This window comes from Caloenas nicobarica, chromosome 30, assembly GCF_036013445.1.
Source record: "Caloenas nicobarica isolate bCalNic1 chromosome 30, bCalNic1.hap1, whole genome shotgun sequence".
Lineage (NCBI taxonomy): Eukaryota > Metazoa > Chordata > Aves > Columbiformes > Columbidae > Caloenas > Caloenas nicobarica.
In genome coordinates, this window is record NC_088274.1 from 1,424,667 (window position 1) to 1,445,611 (window position 20,945).

Consider the following 20,945-nt stretch of genomic DNA (forward strand, 5'->3'; position numbering starts at 1 on the left):
TATTCTCTGTCCCCAGGCAGAACTCCACACATTCCTGCTGCTCCCTCACATAAAGGGCAACTTCCCCTCGGAGTCCAGACCTCTGGCATGATGAGCACCAGACCCCCAAGACCCCCCAGTTTCTCCAGGAGGGGCTATTTGTAGTGCCCTGAAACTCCTCATGCTGTTATCTTTGGAGAGACACTCTCATCAGGACAAGCCATCTGCAGGTAAACATCAAGAGCTGACCACAAATGGATCTTCAGTTCAGGGAGAGTCCAGACCTTGAGAAACTTTGGCATTCCACCATCTGAAAGCTCTGCAGAAGCTTTATGGGGGCAGGAGAATAACCCTATCCACCAGGACAGACCAGGACCTGACACGCTGAGCAGGGGCCCTGAGGAGAAGGGCCTGGGCACTACAAGGGCCGCCAAACAAGCCCGTGCTGCACGCTCACCATGAACAAGGCAGCTGCACACGGGGCTGCATGAGGAGGAGCGTGGGGACCCAGACACCTGGAGTTCTCATACCATTCGGTTCAGCACTGGTGTGACCCCACACACACAGGTGTGTGCCAGTGTGTGGCTCCCAGTTGGGAGAAGCAGGGAGGAACTGGAGAGTGTAGGGCTCTGCCAAGGCAGGGTTCAGGACCTTGTGCACATGGTGTGGGATGCTGAGGGACCTGGGCTGCTCTGGCCCAGCAGCGCTGGGGAGGCTGCAGCAGTGTAGGAGGAGCCTGAGAGTGCTTGAAGTGGGGTTTCAGACATGGTGGAGGTTTTCTTCGTAGTGGGAAAGAGCTTGAGAAAGAAATAATGCCACAAAGTGCAACTGGGGAGGTTCCGGCTGGACATGTGGAGAAAGGAATGTGACTGGAAGGGCAGTGCTCTGGTGGAGCAGGTCACCCAGAGGCAGTCTGCATCAGCCCAAGGCTTTGTGCTTCAAGGAACAGCTGGGGAGGATGGAGAGAGATCAGCAAAGGAAGGAAGATGCTCAGACAAGAGCAAGGTGGGGCAGCAGGGGGGATGTCTCCAGCCTGCAGGGAAGGAGGTGCAGGTGGTGCCACACCATAGCACAGGCTGTTGTGGAGATGATCAAGGGATGTAAAGAGGCTGAAAGCCCCCAACAGACATGAGCTCCTTCTCCCCTTAGCTATGGCTGTTGTCTCCACCTCTGATGCCTGTGAGGAGACACCTTGTCCTTACAGCACAGGGGCCTCATGGCCTCCTTGTCCCCAGCCAGGAACCTGGGAGGTGTTGGACCATAGTCCTGCCCTTGGCCTTGCCCCACATCACAGAGTCCCAGGAAGAGCCTGGGCAATGTGGGAGGGACAGGATGTGATGTTGCAGGGGATGCGGGTCAGGGCTTGACCCTTTGGTTAATGAAACACATCCAGGTTTCCTGATCATCAGAGAGACCTTCGCCTTGTTTTTCCTGACCTGTCATCTCTGCCTCCAGTTTCCTTCTCTAACCAGACGCTGGGGTCAGTTCCTCAGTAGTGTTCCTCAGTGGGACCCATTAACATTATAAGAAACTTTGGAGTTTGAATGAGACTTTGACTTCTTGAGAGGCTTCTTCAACTTCCTCTCTGTGTCTGAGGTCCATGGACTCAGCGCCAAAGCCACCAGAGGGGTCATTAAAGCGCCTTGGACTGCTCCTGTGTTGCTGAGCTGGGCTGGGCTCCTGGGACAGAGGGAGCTCATGGCAAGCGGCAGCGCTGCAGAGAGACAGCTCTGCCCAGGAGCAGCTCCTCTGCAAAGTGCAGCAGGGCTGAGGGCTCTGCCTGGGGATCTCAGGGAGACGGGCAAGGCAGAGAGAGGTTAAAGGTGGTCAGGACTGCGAGGATGACTAAGAGCTCACAGGAGGAGAAATCTTTGCAGCCCTTGCCATGGTAAGTCTCTGGGTGCAGGGCAATGCAGCTGGAACTCATGGAGGCAACTCCAAAAACTGGCACAGCCACAGCTGGTGGGATCTGTAAGGACGGGGATCTTGTCAGGCAATTTCATACAGCTGTGAAGCCGGGTGAGCACCCAGGGCTGCCCAGGGCTGTCCTGCAGAGCAGGGTCCCTGCACCCCAGGGCTGTGCCGGGGCAGGGACTCTGCCGCCTGCCAGGGTCAGCGCTCAGCCTGCCTGGGGAGATCCCAACAACACTGAGGGGAGAAGCTGTGGGGGGAAGGAACAGCGTGTGGCTGGGAAGGGTCCTGCTATGAAGTGAGTGCTGAGTGGGTCAAGGCTGCTCACAGCTCCAGATCACTTTAGGACATTCCCAGGAGACTCTTAAAGAAGCATAGCAAGACAGGGGCTCTGTGAAAGAGAAGGATCCTATTTATCAGTCTCACACTCTCAGTTATCTATGCGGCCAATGGGACAGAGAAACTCATGTCTCAGTTCAGGTGGAGGCACTGAAATTCCAAATCTGTTACTCTTAGCAGTGCATAAACCTGTGAGTATCAGAAATCAACACACCCTAGCTTCCAGACAGCATCAGGATGACTTTTCCAGCCTCATCAGGGCTGGTCTGGTGTCAGAGCCGGCCCACACAGAGCTGCCCCTGGGCTTTGCCTGGCTGCTGGGAGGGGTCTGCGGGGCAGAGCTGAGCACACAGTGGCTGGGATGGGGTCTGTGACACTGACAGGAGGAGACCTGGGCACAGAGACACAGCTGCAGGCAGGGACAGCTCCAGGCAGCAGAGCAGGGGGTGTTCAGGAGCTCTTCTGCTCCTTCTCTGCAGGTGGCTGCTGGGTGTTGTCTGCTGGGCAATGATCGGACTGTCCCTTTAGCACATCCCATCTTCAGGAGCCCTGACTCTGCTCTGCCTGTCCTGCTGGGCTCACCAGCTGCCCCCAGAAAGGCCCAGCTCTGCTGTAGGATCCCAGGAGTGCTGAGCCTTTCCTTGGGGTCCGCACTCTCCTGCCAGAGTCCTTTGCTTCTCTCGGTGAGGGGTCATGTCCTGCTGTCTCCATCACATCTCCACCTCTGGGCTGGGACAGAGAAGAGTTTGCAGGTCCGCCCTTTCTAAAAGGGTTCTTCTGCTCTAGTATGAGTCCAGTTGTTTGGATTAATTAGATTAAATTGTGTCTGAAGTCATTTTCAAGGCAGCAAAAGCTGAAGCACAGGACAGATGAGTAAAATCCTGATGGACATTTCTGCTGTCTGACTCTGCACTGAGCCAGACAAAGCTGAGCCTTTTTGCCTGTCTGTCTCAAGATTCTTCACATTTTAAATCACAGAAAGAAGGATTTCTACCTCTAAAATACCCGCTCACCTAATGTGGTGGAAAATAAAAAAACACAGATAAAATATTTAAAAAGACATAGTAATTTTTTCCTCTCCAGCCCAAGCCCTTGATAGTCATGAGAAGAGATATTAAACTTTTTCATTGAAGGTGGATTACATCTGCCATTCTGTGTGAACATGGGAGCTGTCACAAACCAGCTCCCCTGTCCCCACTGCAGCAGAGCAAACCTGGCTGCTTGGCAGCACACAGGCAGAGGTCCTGCTGCTCACAGCACACTCAGCCAGCACACAACAGAGGAAGGAAATGCATTTCAGTTGGGGTGATATCTATGAAAAATGGTGTGGCTTTGCTAAGAGGAGTCTGTCCTAATTTTAAGTTGCTTTTTCTTTTTTTAACAGGGCTCACATGCCAACAAAAAGCAAATGTCCAACAGCAGCTCCATCACCCAGTTCCTCCTCCTGGCGTTCACAGACACACGGGAGCTGCAGCTCTTGCACTTCTGGCTCTTCCTGGGCATCTACCTGGCTGCCCTCCTGGGCAATGGCCTCATCATCACCACCATAGCCTCTGACCAGCACCTCCACACCCCCATGTACTTCTTCCTGCTCAACCTCGCCCTCCTCGACCTGGGCTCCATCTCCACCACTGTCCCCAAATCCATGGCCAACTCTCTGTGGGATACCAGGGTCATTTCCTATGCAGGATGTGCTGCCCAGGTCTTCTTTGTATTTTTTTTGTTTGGTGCAGAATATTCTCTTCTCACCATCATGTCCTATGATCGCTACATTGCCATCTGCAAACCCCTGCACTACGGGACCCTCCTGGGCAGCAGAGCTTGTGGCCACATGGCAGCAGCTGCCTGGGCCACTGGGTTTCTCAATTCTCTGCTGCACACGGCCAATACATTTTCACTGCCACTGTGCAAGGGCAATGCCCTGGACCAGTTCTTCTGTGAAATCCCCCAGATCCTCAAGCTCTCCTGCTCAGACACCTACCTGAGGGAAGTTGGGTTAATTGTGGTTAGTCTCTGTTTAGCATTTGGGATTTTTGTGTTCATCGTGCTGTCCTACGTGCAGATCTTGAGGGCCGTGCTGAGGATGCCCTCTGAGCAGGGATGGCACAAAGCCTTTTCCACGTGCCTCCCTCACCTGGCCGTGGTCTCCCTGTTTATCATCACTGCCATGTTTGCCTACCTGAAGCCCTCCTCCATCTCCTCCCCATCCGTGGACCTGGTGGTCTCTGTTCTCTATGCAGTGGTGCCTGCAGTTGTGAATCCCCTCATCTACAGCATGAGGAACCAGGAGCTCAAGGATGCCCTGAGGAAACTGATGACTGGATTATTTTCTGAAGCAGTAAACTGCCCATCATCTTCTGCATAACAATTAGAGTGTAAATTGTTGCAGGCCCAGCCTGTCTTCTGTATTTTTTGTTGCCACTTGTGGTTTTTCACCTGTTAACATCGTCATCCCCTTTCTAATTCACTGTCTTCTTTGCTTACTGAGGGGCTGTGTAAATGAGGAGCTTTGCTGTATGTGTGTTTAAACAAATTAAAAGGCCTTGCAGCATCTATTTTTTACTGAGATCCTTTCACCAAGTTCTGACGGAGCTGCAGGGACATTTCCTGTGCTTGGGTGGAGGGGAAAAGAGTCCAGCCTGGCAGCCCTGCCAGGGAGCACCAGCGCTTGGCCTTCCAGAGCTGTTCTCGTTCCACTCCCACACTCTCCTTCTCATCCCTTGTGTTGGGGCAAGGCCTGAGTGCTCTGGCAGCCTGGTCACCGTCCTGCTGTGTGTGAGTCCTGTGAGCGCAGGCAGGGACAGGCAATGGGCACTGCTGTGACAGAGCTGGCCTCCATAACAGTACTTCTGTAAAGAAAAGTGATGTTCACAGGGCAGTGTCTGAAGGCTTAGGTCTTTTTCAAGTTTCTCTTAAGAACATGCACAAGAAAGCAGCCTGCAGGTTTAAACACCGGTGTACAGCTGAACAGCGTGTGTGTGCAGGGCTGGGCACACAGCAGTGTCCTCTCACAGCCAGGCCTCCTGCCAGAGACCTGCAGGACCAGCAGAGCAGGGTCTGGGCTGTGCCCCTGTGCACTGGACACCCTGAGGAAGGAGCCTCAGGTCAATCATCATGCACTGGCCCCTCACAACCACCATTGCCAGCACTGGCTTCTCACCCACAGAGGTTGTTTTTCCCTCCATGGAGGGACACTGAATGAGCAGTTCAGCAGTCCGAGTTTGTATTGTACAGATGAGATGTGAGCATGCACATCATGTATGTGACGTGACATGAACGCGAGTGAGCACAAACACCATCAGCTATTCCTTGGGGTTCCATGAAGGCCTGTGGCACAAAGAAGGCCTTGAGGTCACTTCATATTGGGAGGAACACCCCATGGGAAATCACCTGAATGCAGCCCTGGGATGTGCTTCCTTGAACTGAGGTCCCCGTGTCCATTCCTCATGACGTGGGACATCTCAGATGAGTGCAGAGCAGGGGGACACACCACAGGGATGAGGTGTCTCCAGTCCCTTGGGAGTGGCAACAGGAGGCCAGAGAGACACTGTGACTCCTGCCTCTGTGTGTGAAAGGGACAGACTCTGTCTGTGAGCATCCCTGGGTGCATAAGGAGTCCATGAGGCCAGCTCAGATGTGGACACCTGACAGAACCCTGACATTTCTGTGTGTGACTCCAGGAACCAACAACACAGGCCCAGTGAGACTGATCTCAGCTGCCTTGGACAGGCTCACTGCAAGTGCTGCTGTCTGCTACGTCACCCTTGCCCGTGATTCTGGATTGTGCTCTCATAAGAATCAGGGTAATTAGAAAGGTTCTGGGGTCTTTGGAAAAGGCAGACATCAAAGCCATGTTCAAGAAAGGCAAGAACAGGCATTGGGAGAATTGCAGGTTAGTCAGCTGCCTCTGTCCCTGGGAAGGGGATTGGACACGTCCTCCTGTAGAATGCGATTTTAGCTCTTTTGAGGGTGATGCCAAGGTGGGTGGAGGCCTTGAACAACCTCCCCTGGTTCACCCGGCCTTGAGCAGGACAGTGAGACAAGATGAGTGAGACAAGGGCTCTCTTCAAGCAAGGCAAGGAAGCGAGATGGGTGTCTACAGCCTGCAGGGAAAGAGGGGCAGGTGCAGGACTGTGTAGAACACGCTTCAGTCTTGGTCAGGTCCTGGGGGCTAAGGAGGGGGATGGATGGGTGTGGTATTTTGAAGGTCAGTTGGGTCTCAGACACTCATAATCCAGTCAGAAGCACGTGGCTGTGAAGGGGACTGTGGTGTCAGTTCTGTCTCTGGAGGTGACAGCCCAGCAGCAGGGACATGGCTGGGAAAGAACCTCGGCCTAAGTACCCACAGGCCCTACCCAGGAAGAGGCCTTGGAGACGGGCTGTCATGTCCATCCCACCTGAGTACATGACGGGACAGCAGCAGGAACATGGTTGTGTCTGTCAGAGAAGCTGAAAGGCCAGCAGCAGTGCTGGGATTTAGAAGATCATGGTGAGGTGACTTCTCTCTGGTCAAGTGCAAGACCACAAGAAGACTAACAGGTTGGGTTCCCTGCTTGATGGGTATTTTCTGAAGGTGGTAAAGCTTTCTCAAGTAGTGGGAAAAAGCAGCAGAGAAAAAAAAAAAGCCACCAAGTACAGATTGGGAAGTGGAGACTGGTTATCAGGGGGAAGAAATGTCCCTGGAAGGGCAGTGCCGTGGTGCAAGAGGTCACCCAGAGGGAGCTGGATCAGCCCATGGCTTTGTGTTCCAAAGAACAGCCAGTGAGGGTGCAGACACATCAGGGAAGGAAGAGAAATGCTGGGGTGAGAGCAGGTGGGGAAGGGAGATGGGTGTCTACAGCCTGCAGGGAAAGAGGGGCAGGGGTAGGACTGTGCAGAACAGCCTGCGGTGGAGATGGCAAAGGGCGCTGGCAAGGCTGGAAGGCACCAAGAGAACTCAGGTCTCTGTCCCCTTGGCCATGGCAGTTGTCTCTGCCGCTGAGGCCTAGGAGAAGACATGTTATCCCCATGGCACTGGGGCCTCGTTGCCTCCTTGCAGCCCCATGGGGAAGCTGCAAGTTGTTGTACTAGTGTTGTCCTTCCCTCGGCCTTGCACACCCACATCCCACGGTCCCAGGAAGAGCCCTGAGCCGTGTGTGAGGGACAGGATCCCCCTTCCCATTGCCTGGAGATCATGGCTTCTCCTTTCTGCTTCAGAAAGCAAACCAAGGGGTTTCTCAGCATCAGAGCCACCTGAACAAGGCCTTGGCCTACCTGTCATCACAGCCTCCAATTATCTGCTCTAACGAGTCTCTGGGGAGGCTTTGTCAGGAACAGCCCTCAGTGGGGCCCATTAATGCTTCAAGGAACTTTGGGGTTTGCTTTTGCCTTTGGCTCCTTGAGAGCTTTGTTGAGTCTCTACTTAGTAACTGAGCTTCATGGACTCAGCCTCATATACTCCATGGGCTCACTAAAATTCTTCAAGCCCTCACAAGCTGTGTCTCTTCCATCATTTTCTTCAAGTATTGAAGAATTATAGAGCTCATTAGAGAGGTTTCAGGAGGGTAGGTAAAGAGGACATTTTGAATGAGCACTAGCGAGAAGTGAGAGAAGAATGGGATCCCATGGATACTGGTGCAGAGTGTCTCCTGAGGAGGTTGGACAGGTGGGAAAAGCAGTCCCTTGAGGCCAGACACGGGATGGACACCCTTACTCCTCACCTCTCCAACCTCCCTGTTTTCCTCATTGGCCCCCTGGCAGTTACATCACTTTTCTTTACATCAGATTCTCCACTCAAGTTTGCACCTGATTGTTACAGCTTCTCTGCACGAATTACTTTATGCTTTCCTTAGAGACCTGGATTTAAATAGGCACAAAGAGGCTTTTTTAATTGGCAAAAGCAAAAAAGATAATGAGAAAGAAAACACAACAGAACATAATGAACAATAAAATATACTCTATCGTTAGTTTAAGCCACTTCCAGTGAGGTCCATCACCACAACTGAAGAGTTGCCTACAGGGAGTATGAGAGTGACAGCTGAAAGACAATTCAGCTTTACCTGCCTGAAGCTCAAAGCAGAGAAAGGTGACAGGCTCTGAATGAGCAAAGAGTGAGAGGAGGAAGAACCTCTGGGGAGCAATGGAAAGTGCAAATGTCCAGACAGGCTTCTGAAGAGACGACTGCAGACATGGTGGGTTGAATAAGGACAGGTAGAAACACCTGGATGTTCAGGGGGATTAAATACACAGTATCATAGGCAGAGTTCTGGAAATACAAGCACAGGGTAACTACAATATTTCTTCTCCTGCAATTCATACATATTGTAAAAATCCATATTTTGGCAGGACAGAAATTCATGGACATTTTATTTAAAACATTGAATCATTTCAGCTGATGAGTGAGTAGTGGGTTTGTATTGTTTGTTTGTTTTTTTAAAAGAACTGAGAGCAGTTCTCATGTTTTCAGGCAGAGCTCCATGGTGTGACCATAAGCCCCCAGTGCAAACCTCCAGAGGCCCCGGTGTACCTGAGGTATATGCCTGGGACTGGCAGTTATCAGACAGGACTGATAGAGCCCTGTTGCTTCCATCATGTACAAATGGTCTTCAAGACTTTTATGCTTAATCAGATAAGTTTCAAGGGTGTAGTGAAGGAGGAAGGTACAGAAAGAGCACTTAGAATCAAGTGACAGGAGAATTCTCCCATTGATACTGATGCAGTGTCCCCTGAGGAGGTGTGGACAGGAAGGAGCAGCAGTCTGTCTGAGGTCCATCACTGTATGGAGAACCTGCTCCTCACCTCCCCAACCCCACCATGTCTCTCTGTACACTTGACTGTGTCAGTGGAAAATATTCATCCATATGACACATGTAAGGTTTAGATCCCTCCCAGACATCTCCTCATCTCCCCAGTTAGCCCAGAAAGAGACAAACACACACATACACAAAGGGGTCTGGGATGGACTATTCTTGAGCTCGAACATCACAGAATCATAGAATATCTCGAGTTAGAAGATCCCCATAAGGATCAACGAGTCCAGCTCCCCGCTGCTCGCACAACCACATAACGCTAAACCACAAGACAAAGAGCATCGTCCAGACACTCCTTGACCTCTGACAGGCTGGGAGCCGTGACCACTTCCCTGGGGAGCCTGTTCCAGTGACCGACCACCCTCCAGTGAAGAGCTTTCTCCTATTGTCCAGTCTGAACGTCCCCTGACGCAGCCTCCTTCCATTTCCACCTGTCCTGTTCTCACTGGTCACCCGAGACAGGACATTGGCCCCTCACCTCTGCTGCCTCTCTGAGGAAGGTGCAGACTGTGATGAGGGCTGTCCTGCTTTTCGTTAAAACAAGACTAATTCTCTTTTGGTGAATTTTCCTTTCAGCTTAAGCTCTTCTAAGTAACTGCATATTTCTGCAGTTGGATGCATGTTTTTCAAACACGGTCTGCTCCAGAGCCGACAACGGCCAATATTGACAGTTTTACTGAGCTAACAGTAGGGCTGCTATGCAGAAAAGGCCTAGGACTATATCTTATTGCTATAGCAGCCAACATCGCTGGTGAACCTCTTATGTCCCATAAGTGAGGGGGTTGTACTTGCAGGGAGGGGTGGATAGAACAAGTGACGCCAATTGAAAACCGAGTTGTTCCATGCCATCCACGTCATGCACAGTTTAATGCTGGGAGATCACAAGGGTGTCAGGCTCTTGGTCCATGGCTGGCATCTCAAGAGGAGCCTGCCTGTTGTTCTGCCTGCAACCCTGATCCTGGTTCCAGTCCTTGCATCCCTGAATCCAGTTCCTGTGCACTGCCGAGTCCAGTCCAGGACTTCCTGATGTCTTCGCTGCAGCCTCTGCTGTGACACCAGCCCCTGTGGCAGCATTTTGGCTACTCTGGGCAATACAATATTGGTTTTGTATATTTTGCCTTATTTGTCTCATTATTAGTATTACGAGGAAAGTTTTAATTTTTGTCTTGTTTTGTTTTATAAATCTATCCAAATTGTAAGTCTCTCTCCCTTTTCCTCCTTTTCCCTTTCCTTAGTGGGGAAGGGAGTGTGGTCAAGAGAGAACATCAGCCACACTTTATTGTTGCCACTGTGCTCGGCACTGGTGAGGCCGCAGCTTGAATCCTGTGTTCGATTTTGGGCCCCTCATCAGAAGAAGGACATTGAGGCACTAGAGAGAGTGCAGAGGAGGCGACAAAGCTGCTGAGGGGCCAGAGCACAAGTGTGATGAGGAGCGGCTGAGGGAAGTGGTGGGTTCAGCCTGGAGAACAGGAGGCTGAGGGGAGACCTGATCACTGTCTACAACTGCCTGAAAGGAGGTTGGAGCATGGAGGGTGTTGGTCTCTTCTCCCAAGGAGCAAATGAGAGGACAAGAGGAAATGGCCTTCAAGTTGTGCCAGGGGAGGTTTAGACTGGAGGTCATTAGGGACATGGGTTAGTGCTAGAGTTGGGTTATGTTTGGACTCCATGAACCTGATGGTCTCTTCCAACCAAAACGATCCTATGATTCTATGGAGAGATGATCAGAAGGCAGGCTAGCAGCCAACCCTGAGGCTGTGCCGGGGGTGGGCACATCTGCCTCCTTCCAGCAGGATTTTGGGAAGTCCCTTCCCAGCTGTGAGCGCCAGGCCAAGGGCACGGGGCAGAAACAGCCCCCACCCCTGAGGGCCCTGGCCCCCAACTGGCCTCTGTCCCCAAACTACTCAAACTGCTGAACAGGCTCTCCCTCTACCTGAATGATCTTCAGTTTTAAGAAAATGCCAAACAAACGTGTGCTTCTGAATGAGGATGGAGCAGGTTCAGGTCCAGGACCAGGGCTGCTGCAGGAGCAGGTGTCTCCAGCACAGACAGGCTGGGGGGGACCTGTCGATCTCAGCACCCCTGGGCCCCACCATGGCCCAGTTCAGCAGCCCTGGGCCCGAGGGCTCAGCCCAGGGACAGCCCCACAACCAGGGTCAGAGCAGTTCCTGCTGCTGCCCCGAGGGTCACCAGCCCCAGTCAGCCCTGGGCCAGAGTGCAGGTGTCTGAGCTGGGCTGAGGTGGAAGAGGCTGGAAAACAGCTCATCGGGAGGAGGCGATGGGAGAAGGTGCAGCGTGTGTGTGGCAGCGGGGATGAACTGACACCCTCAGTTTGGTATCTGGATCCGTGCTGGGCTTGCACATGGACTAAGCCCCAGCTCAGAGCACAAATTGCTGTTGCCAGCCCTGGTGCCAAGCGCTGTTGCTGCTCTCTCCTCCCTGGTGCCACCCAAGCGCACGACTGCCCTGCCTGCTCCTGCCTTGGGGTTGGGAAACTCAGGGTCAAAAGGAAAGGCAGACTCGTGTGGTTATGGGATCTCTGAAGTGTCCTGGGATTGCTTTGCTAATCACTCTGTAACGGTTCCTGAGCTATTAATTCGATTATAGGCACAGGGAGGCAAATGAGCCATGAACCAACTTTCCAGTTAAGGTTTCCTTCTTAGAAAAAAACACACTTCCATTTTCTCATCGGCAACACACTGAAAGATGGACGCTGAAGCAGCATCTGCCTCTTGTGAAAACAGGTAACAACAGATGGTTGCATTGATCCTTAGTTGCTTCCTGCACAGGAAAACTGTCCATTAATTTAATCTTTGGTGTACAGGCAGGGCCTTGCTGATGTTCCTGTGGAGGCAGCAAGCATGTGGATGTCAGGCTTTCTGCAGATTTGTGACTGAGTTTTCCTGTTTTCCCTAATAAGGAAAATCTTGCTGTGGACTCCTGAAGTCTCCCATAAGCTGATGGGTTCAGAGAAGGATGGGGAGCTGCAGTTAGCTCAGGGAGGACCAGTCAGCATCACAGGCAAAGCAGACTGGTACTCGACTTGGTGAACATTAATGGAATTTATTGATAGATGAAACTGGCCCCTCGCCCCCGTCTTTGGGCGGATCACCGTGCACCCTGAACCGATACAGGCAGGTGTGCTCCGGGTGGCCCCAGTTGCTCAGCACTTGCAGCTGGATGTAATTCACGACCCCAGGGAGCTCGTTCTGAAATGACAAGAAGAAATGAGTCGCCTTTTCCTCTCTGGTACGTGACCACTGACAGAAGTGCCGCAGCGACGGCCTCGTTCAATAGCTTCCTTCCAGCTGCCCCGCGAGGGCTTTGGACCTGTCGTGGGCAAGATGTCCTTGTCTTGCTCTACCTCGTTGGGACATGAGAACTAGCAAAGGAAGAAGCAGCACCCAGATGCCTCAGCAAATACACTGGAAAGTTCTCGCCTGCTTTGGGGCACAGGCTTCCACAGTCAGAAGACCCAGTGGTGGTGTCAGGAAAATGCCTCATTGTCTTCTCTAGGAAGCCACAGAAACAGAATGGCCTCCCTGTCACTGCTCACTGCCAGCACCAACAGAATCCTCAGGAAGCCCAGTATTTCTGGTCTTTAACTGGCAGACCAGCAGTGGTGCATCCTACGGGATGTGGCCTCTTGTGTGCACTTGGGGTCCAGACAGTCAAGCTGATTCTAGTTTCAACTGTGGCGCTTCTAAGTGCTGAAGTTTAAAGCCAAAATGAAAGAGAAGAAGAGCGGCAGTCCAGCCATGTGCCACCAGGAAGTTAAATCAGAAGAAAGGCCAGCGTGGCACACGTTCAAGGACAGGGCTGCCTGTAGCCCTTTGGCAGGGAAGCCTCTCCCCATCCAGCCGCATTTCTCCTCCTCTCCTACAGTTCTCCTCCCTCTTTGTCCCCATACCTTCAGCTGGAAGGTCTGACTGGGATTCAGTGGTGCCAGGAAGGTGAACTGTCCCAGGAATGTTGCCTGCTCGTCGTGTTCTTCCTTGAAGCCCTACAGAAGGACAGGGGTGGAGAAAACAAGAGCGTCTGGTGCATCATGGCAAGACTGAACTTCAGTCGATGAGGCACAGGCTTATTTCAGCTACGTAGTCCAAGGACCATGAGCACAAGGAAAAGATGAGAAGCTGCAGGTGGGCAGCACGGCACACTTGCCTACTCAACGAGTCCAAGCTGCCAGTCAGAAAAGGAGCAGACGCTCCCAGTGAGAGGGAGGTAACCTGAGGATCACAAATGCCACTGGCATTGGAAGCCAAGAAGGTCTAGGACCATGCACTGTCCAGCTCCTTTTCCCTGTGGCTCCTGGAGTAGCATCTTGCCCCAGAAGCTTCCTTTCGAGTGGTCCATTGAATAAAAGAGGACAACGATGGGAAGGGAGCGACTCCAACGAGCCTCTTTGTTCTGAGAGCCAGGAGGAACCTTCAGGCCACTCCACTCTTAGACCCATCTTCACCCCCTGCTTAGAAATGCTGTGCAAGCCCCTGCCCCCCACTCCAGAGAAATCACTTACGTAGACAGCAAAGTCCTTTGGAGCTCGAGAGACACTTTCCCCATGGAACGCTGTCCCCGACACATGGTCCATGCTGACGGCTCTGGGAATCACTGGCTCAGACAGCTTGATGAAGACCTGTCCTTGACTTCCTGGGAAGGGCCAGCAGCTTCCAGGATGATTTTCTGGCTGAACAAAGAAGAAGAAACTACATTGACATGGAGAAGGTTGCCCTGGCCCTCTCCCAGAGCTCTGCAGGCACCTCTGCCCTTCTCCTTCTGTGCCGTGCTGACAGTTTGCACAGCGACTGGGCAGACACAGACTGCAGGAGCAGCCTGGCCTGGTAGAAGCTCCCACCGAGAACCTGGGGCTCTCTGGGACAGGAAATACTCAGCAGGGAGACACAGGAGGAGAGCAGGTCCATGCAAGAAGGAGGCAGGAGAAGAAGCTTCGAGGTGCAAAGACAGGGGGAAAGGCAACTCTAGAGCAGCGTGTGTGGTTCATTCTCTGACCTCTGTTTTACTGCTTCTTGGTGCTCCTACCTCAAGAATAAGCTCAGGGGACCTCATATAATCCATCACCGGCATGGAGTACAGGAAGACTTTGGCTTTGTCATTTCGGAGGGATGGAGAAGTCCTCGAATGAATGACAGCAGCCCCTGGAAATTAAAACATGAGCAGAATCATCAGGCAGTGTTGGGAGCAATATTGTACTGTTGACTTGAAAAAGCTTCTCAGTTGTCATCCATGTCCTACAGTGGGTTCCCCTCTTTCTAACTGGAATGACCCCTCTAGAACACACAGCAGGGAGTCATGGGCCGTGGAAAAAGACAAGAACGTGAACCAGGCTTTCTGTGCTTCCCATGGGGTCTGGCCCATTACAGACTCTGTCAGTGGGGGCACTTGTAGGGCACAAGGTGACCCTTGACTTCTTGCCCCTTCTCTCCTACCCCTGGGCATGTTCCAATGGCCATCTTGTCAATCTGGACAGGAAGCGCTTTGGAACTGGTTTGTTTGTACAGTGTCATGGTACCTGCTGATTTTAGGGCATAATCAGGCATCGGGACCTGCATTTCTTCCAGCTTCTCCAGGGCTTCATTGATGATCTCCTGAACCGCCTGGGAAGGAACACAAAGGAGAGCGCCTGTTGGAAGGAAAAGGAAGGGGGCAAGCAGCTCCCCTGCAAGGCCAGCCAAGGTGCATGGGGACAAGGCCCATATGAGACGGAAGGAACACCCAAATTGCCTGGAAGCCTCCCAGGTTTGCTCTGCTGTGCTTGACGGGATCAGAAAGGGGGGGCTGCTCACTCCAGTGCTCTGAATGCTGGAGCTGCGGGAAGGGGCTTTTCCCATGGAGAGGCCCCAGGCCAGGCAGCACAGACAGGCAAGGAAGCGTGGCCATGACAGCACTTGTTCCAGCAGCACCAGCCTGTTGGCTGTGACAGGGAATGGAGTAGGATACATGCCGGAGGGAGGATAAAACCCCTGAGTAGATCCTTCTGCCTTGTGCCCTTACCCGTCCGGTAAAGCCTGGGAGCCTTCTCTGCTTCACGCCTTCATGGAGAGCCCGCTCAGCCACATCTTTTGCGCTCCAGCGCAGATTATAAAGCTGTTCCTGGACCTTACGGAGCTGGTCTGGGAGGGATTGGATTTCACTCAGGTCTCCTAATTCCGCTGCAGTGCTCCAGAGTGTTAAGGCACCAAGTCGTCCCACATGGAAAACACCTGTCAGACGCACACCAGAGCTTAGAACTTGGTCTAAGGCTGGGTTGTGCCTCAGGCTGCCCTCTCCCCTTTCTGTGTCTCTCCCAAGTGCCATTGTTGTCTCTCCTCTTATTGTCTTTGACAGTGGCCATGATGGTGTACGGGCTCCACAAGAGATGGACGTTCCCTGCCCTGGACTGTGCTCCTTGTCCTGCAAAAGATTTTCATCCCCCTGGGGCAGGAGAGCTCAGCCACGGCCTCTCCCTCGGCTGAAGAGAACTGGCTTAGCCCTCCTGGGGAAGGCAAGTCACCCCTTCCTCACCCCCACACCCATCCTGCTGGAGCAGGGACTGGCACAGCTCTGTTGGGGACTTTCTGCTCTCAGCTGAGCTCCTCTGGTCACAGCGGGGGAAGCTGAACAGGACACGATGGAGCCCTGAGTTCATCCTAAAGCACCGTCCTCAGGTCGGAGCTCTGCAGAGACTCACCGAGAGAGAACAGGCCGAGAAGCAGCACCAGGATTGTTGCCTTCGCTGCCTTCATCTTCCTGCAGAGCAACAAGGAGGAAAAGGCTGGTGAAGCTGGCGGTTCCCGTGCAGATCAGCAGCAGACTGGAGAGCAGCAGCAGGGACTGCAGCCCTTGAGCCTGGCGTTCCTGGCGTGTGCGTTGGCTTGGTCCTGCAGCAGCTCGAGTCACTGCTGGGGTTGTCACCAGCTGAACCAGTGGGGGATTTGTCATGGCAGCGATTGTTTCGTTAAGGACAAAGGGCTCAAGATTGACTCTGGACTAAGAGCAGGAGTTGCAACAAGAGCTGTGGCCACACTTCCCGTCTGTGGGGCTGGACAGGTATTCTTTGGAAGTGGAAGGCACATGATGAACGCTGTTTCTCCTGCCCACCACCTGATGGGCACTTGTGCTGATCCTCTTCTCCACCCTCTCAAGAGAGGGTTCAGCCTGTGCCCCTACGGCAGGCTGTATCGGGGCCACTGCTTGGGACTCCCTCCATGTGATCCAAAATAGACCTGTCCCTCATTCTGCAGAGATCAAAGGCTTTCTGGGCCTTGCCCCTGTGGTCATGAAGAGGCTGAAAGGCGGCTGCTGCCTTCCACCAGCTCCAGAGCAAGCTCTCAGGCTGCCCTCGTGTTCCTCTCCTGTCCACCCTCCACCCACCCCAGCTGATGAGGTTGAAAAAACACCTGGGCAAAGGGGAGGAGGATTTTTCAAACATACCTGTTCAGACCTTCAACCTTTTCCGTCTGCCTCTTGGTACCTGCTGAGGTGCAGGTAACAAGCATCTGACTTGCTCACGAGTGAACCAAAAGCTCTGCGATCTCAGTTCCCTCAAGATCGAGAGTGACAAAGGCGCAGGGAGACCCCTGCTTTTATACCCTGCTGTGCCGACCTCAGCGCTGATGCTGCTTTGTGACATCAGCGGCAGTGGGTGATGTCACAGTGGAAGAGGCTGCGCCACGTTGGGAGGCAAAGTCCAACCTGACAGCAGCGGGTTTTGCAGTCCTCTCTGCAAGGGCAGAAATCCTGCACCATAGAAAGATTGGAAAGGTACAGGAACATGTTACTCTCAGAAAACAGACTCTGTCAACCACTCTTCCTCTTGCTTACTGAAGTTCAGATGGTGTGAGAAAAAAAAAAAAACAAACACCACAAAAAAGCAAGATTCTTGTTCTTATTTAATGGAGCCCATTATATCAGCCACTCAACATTAAGTCCAACTCCAGTCTGAACCTCAGAATAAGAAATGCCATCTTAAAATTTCCAGGAAATGGAAGGGCTTTGAAGTGGCGTGACCAGAAAACATTCATGAAAGCAGCACCATGGAAGTCCACACCCCTGATCACAGACCACCTGCCCCGTTACCTAAGGCAATGATGTTCTCAGCTGATTTGCAGCCACTGACATCTGGAAAACAGCACAAGGTCTCTTGTTGTTTAGCGCCGAGCACACAGGTTGACACTGGAGCTGGTAAGAAAAACATCCACAGTCAGTCTGGTTTCATTGGAGGACACCAGGACAAGTTCAGTTCACATTCACAAGGAATCACAGCAGGTCCCACCCGTCCCTGCAGACCCCGACACGGCTCCTGTGCAGGGTCCCGAGGAGCAGCGAGCGCAGAACAAGAAACCTTCCTTCAAAAGAAGGTCCCCAGCCGGCTCTTTCCCCAGGCTGCACAGAGCAGCAGCTGAGAACAACCTCTGCCACAACTAGACCCGGCTCTGCCGTCTGCAGGAGGAGACCAGCTCCTAAATGATCCCCAGGCCTACAGACACAGATCTTCCCCAGGGCAGTGCTCAGCAAATACCAGAGCACAGCGACACCTGGTCATTCAGTTGGAGCTGTTGCGGAGAAGGACAGAGGACTAGAAAGAGACAAATCAGACAAGAGAGAAGAGAGAGGAGCCCAGAGAGAAAGAAACACACAGGGAAAAGGCTGGAGAGATGGAGAGATCAAGAGAAATAGGGACGAGGAGCCACAATGAGACAGGGAGGAAGAAAGAGGAGGGTGGAGGAGCAGGACAGAGGGACAAGGGGATGGGAAGGAGAAGAAGGAAAGTTGGGTAGAGAAAGACAGGGACAGGGAGGGGGATGTACAGATGGAGAAAAGGAAGGAGAGAGAGCAGAAGAAAGGGACTGAGAAAGAAAGTGAAGGTCAGATGGGGATGAAGAGACTGACAAAGGGAGAAAACCCACAGTGAGCTGGAGGAAGAGGAAAGGAGGGCTGAGAAGCAGCAAAGAGGAAGAGACAAAAAATAAAAGGCAGAGCCAGCTGGACAGGGGTCGATTGCCAGAAGCAATGGGACAGGCAGCGGGGCAAGAATAAAGAGAGAAAAGGTGGGGACAGGCAGCAGGACAGAGGGACAGTGAGAGGATAAAAGGGGCAGGGAACAGGATATACATGGAGAAACAATCAGCAGGAACAGGGAGAAAGACAGAAGAGAAAAAAAGAGATGAAGAGGGACATGGGACAGGGAGAGAAAGAAAGAAAGAAGGAAAGGGAGCAGGACAAGGATGGTCAGAGAAACACAAAGACAGGGAGCAGGACAGGGCAACACAGACAGAGAAAAAAGGGTCAGGGAGGCAGCACAAAGGGAAAGACAAAAAGAAGAGACAAGCAGCAGGGCACGGATAGACGTAAAAAGGCCTGGGCTGGGCAGCAGGGCAGAGATGGAGACCAAAAAGCAGCTTTGGGCTGCAGGACAGAGATGGAGTGAGAAATGAAAGTGACAGGGAGCAGGAGAGAGTGACAGAGAGAGTGGAAAAACTACAGAGGGAGCAGGACAGCAAAACAGAGCGGGGGACAGACAGGGAGAAGGGCAGAGAAACAGAGAGGGAATGAGAGGGGCAGGGAGCAGGACAGAGAGCTGGAGCAGGAAGGGAAAATGAGATGGGCAGCAGAACAAAGGGAAGGAGAGATAAAGACAGGGGCAGGGAGCAGGACAAGGGGGTGGAAGACGAAAAAAGTAGTAATGGTTCAGGTCTGAGATGAAAAAACAAATGAAAAATACACCGGGACTGGGATGGAGTGACAGAGAAAGGGCAAAGGAACAGGGGGCGGGACAGCACTGAAGGAATAAACAACTGTGGTGGGCAGTGGGACAGAGAGATGGAGAGAGGAAAAACAGAGCAAGAGAGAGAGGAAAGAAGGGGCAGCAGCTGGACAGGGGGATACAGTGAGAAAAGATGGGACCAGGAACAGAACAGAAAGGAAAGAAAAAAAAGGACAAAAAGACAGCAAGAGGGGAAAATGCACAATCAAGCAATCAGGTCAAGAAGCCGACACCGGGGGGGCAGCAGCTGGGGAGAAACCGGGGACACCAGAGACCCTGATGAAGACTCTCGAGTACCAAGGATGGACTTCAGCAAAGTTATGGCGGGGTTATGGAAATAATTTATGTTTGATGCATTAACTAAGCAGGAGAAACACATGAATATGCAATAGGTGTATGTAAGAAATACCAAGAAGTGCGAATCACACACACGCTCGATCAGAGCAGCAATCTTCCGAGTGTCCGGCGCTGTAACAAAAGTGCTGCTTTTACCACTTTCCAAACCGTGTCAAAGAACCTTTTTGCTGACTTTTCGGTACCATTTCCCCCCGCCCAGGAGAACAAGGCCAGAGCAGCCCACGCACACCTGAGCCAGATGCAGCAACAACATCCCCAGGGCCCCAGTTGCAGGAAAAAGGGCCCCAGGGCTGGGCCGGGGGCTGCTCAGCCTTGGGGCAGCTCCACGGGCGCCACGGCAAAGCTCAGCCTGGCCGCCCGCAGAGCCGCCGCCTCCTCAGCCTGGGCTGCGCCGCCATTGGGTGGGAGGGCTGTCAGTCTCCTCCCCTGAGGTGATCCTGGATCTGAGTGGCTGCCTTAGGGGTCACTCCCCCCACAGTGCCCACCCTGCCCTGAGGTAATGTTTCCTGTGATTGCCCGGCTGGGATTTCTCGTTTCCCCCCCTACCAAGTGATGGGTCAGACCACTTGTCAATCACCCGGGTGCTGCACTCCCGCCAGCTGTGATTGGTGCAGTCAGCACGGCCCGCCCCTGAACGCTGCCCAGCTCGGTCAGCTCTTGCCACCTTTCCTGCAGGCCTCAAAGCCTGATTGGCTGGTTACATATCAATCACATGACTTGCCCCACCTCCTCAAATGCCATTGGCTGTCCTGGGTCCCCTGACTCCCCAGAGACTTCCGGTTGGTTGTTGCCAGGCAACGAGCTCCACCCAAACATGAAACTGTGGGCCCTGATCAGAGGCCGTGGGTGATAAAAGACACGTTGGGACCCCGAACATGAGGATTTGGGCCCCAAGAAGGAGGCTCTGGGCACTCAAAAGCAGGGTCAGACCAGATTACTCAGGGCTTTATCCAAACACATCTTGGGCAATTTTTGGGGTAGAGTGAATGTGCACTCCTGGGAAACAGCTTCCAGTGCTTGACTGTCCTCATGATTGGGAAGTTTCTCCCTTTCTGTAGAACCTTTCCAAGCCCAACCATTCAGATTGTTTTTATCCCTCTACTTACACACTGACACAGACCAAAATATCCTACCTTGGACACGAGAACATTGTGGGGGATGATGCTGAATGCCTTGCTGACTGCCAGGTAACAGACCACCACTGCTCTCCCCACATCCTGCAACCCTGTCCTTTCCTCACAGAAAGCAAAGAGGATGGACAGACACAACCTGCCCTGGGTAAACCCCGTCACCTTCTCTTCCAGACACCCAGAAATGGGGTCCCAGTGGCCATGTTCTGGGGCACAGCCCTTAGTTCTGTGATAAACAGGACTTGAGTCCAGTTGAGTTTCAATCAGAATCAGTCATTTCATTAACAGATATCAAAGCAAAAGGCTAGGTAATAAAAGGCAAGCAAACAGCGCTGGATGTGCGGGGAGCCACCGCCCCACCAACACGCACACCACTTACTTTTTCCCTTGTTTTTTTACACTTTCTTAAGTTCCGTTTTCCAAGAAGTATCCTCCTAGTTTTGATTCTCCAGATTAATGTGGCGTTGGGGTTTTTGCGCATGTCTCAGAGGTTTAGGTGGTCGCCTCTCCCCTCCTGGTGGTCGGCGGGAGGAAGGCTTCTCCTCTTCTTCAGTGTCCTTTTCTTTACCCTTTATTCGGTGCATGCGTAAAGTGGGTTTTCTTTAAGCAAGTCGTTAGCGCTACCTAACCGCAATATCCTTTTCTTTACGTAAGTCCTTAGTGCTACCTAACCGCAATATC

The 20,945-nt window shown here is 52.6% G+C and overlaps 1 protein-coding gene across 1 annotated transcript; it reads left to right on the plus strand.

Annotated features, from left to right (window-relative positions):
* The first annotated feature begins 3,637 nt into the window (after positions 1 to 3,637).
* On the plus strand, positions 3,638 to 4,594 carry LOC135999829 (olfactory receptor 14J1-like). The gene has a single exon (XM_065653404.1). The coding sequence runs from the start codon at positions 3,638 to 3,640 to the stop codon at positions 4,592 to 4,594; it is 957 nt and encodes a 318-aa protein (XP_065509476.1).
* The last annotated feature ends 16,351 nt before the right edge of the window (positions 4,595 to 20,945 follow it).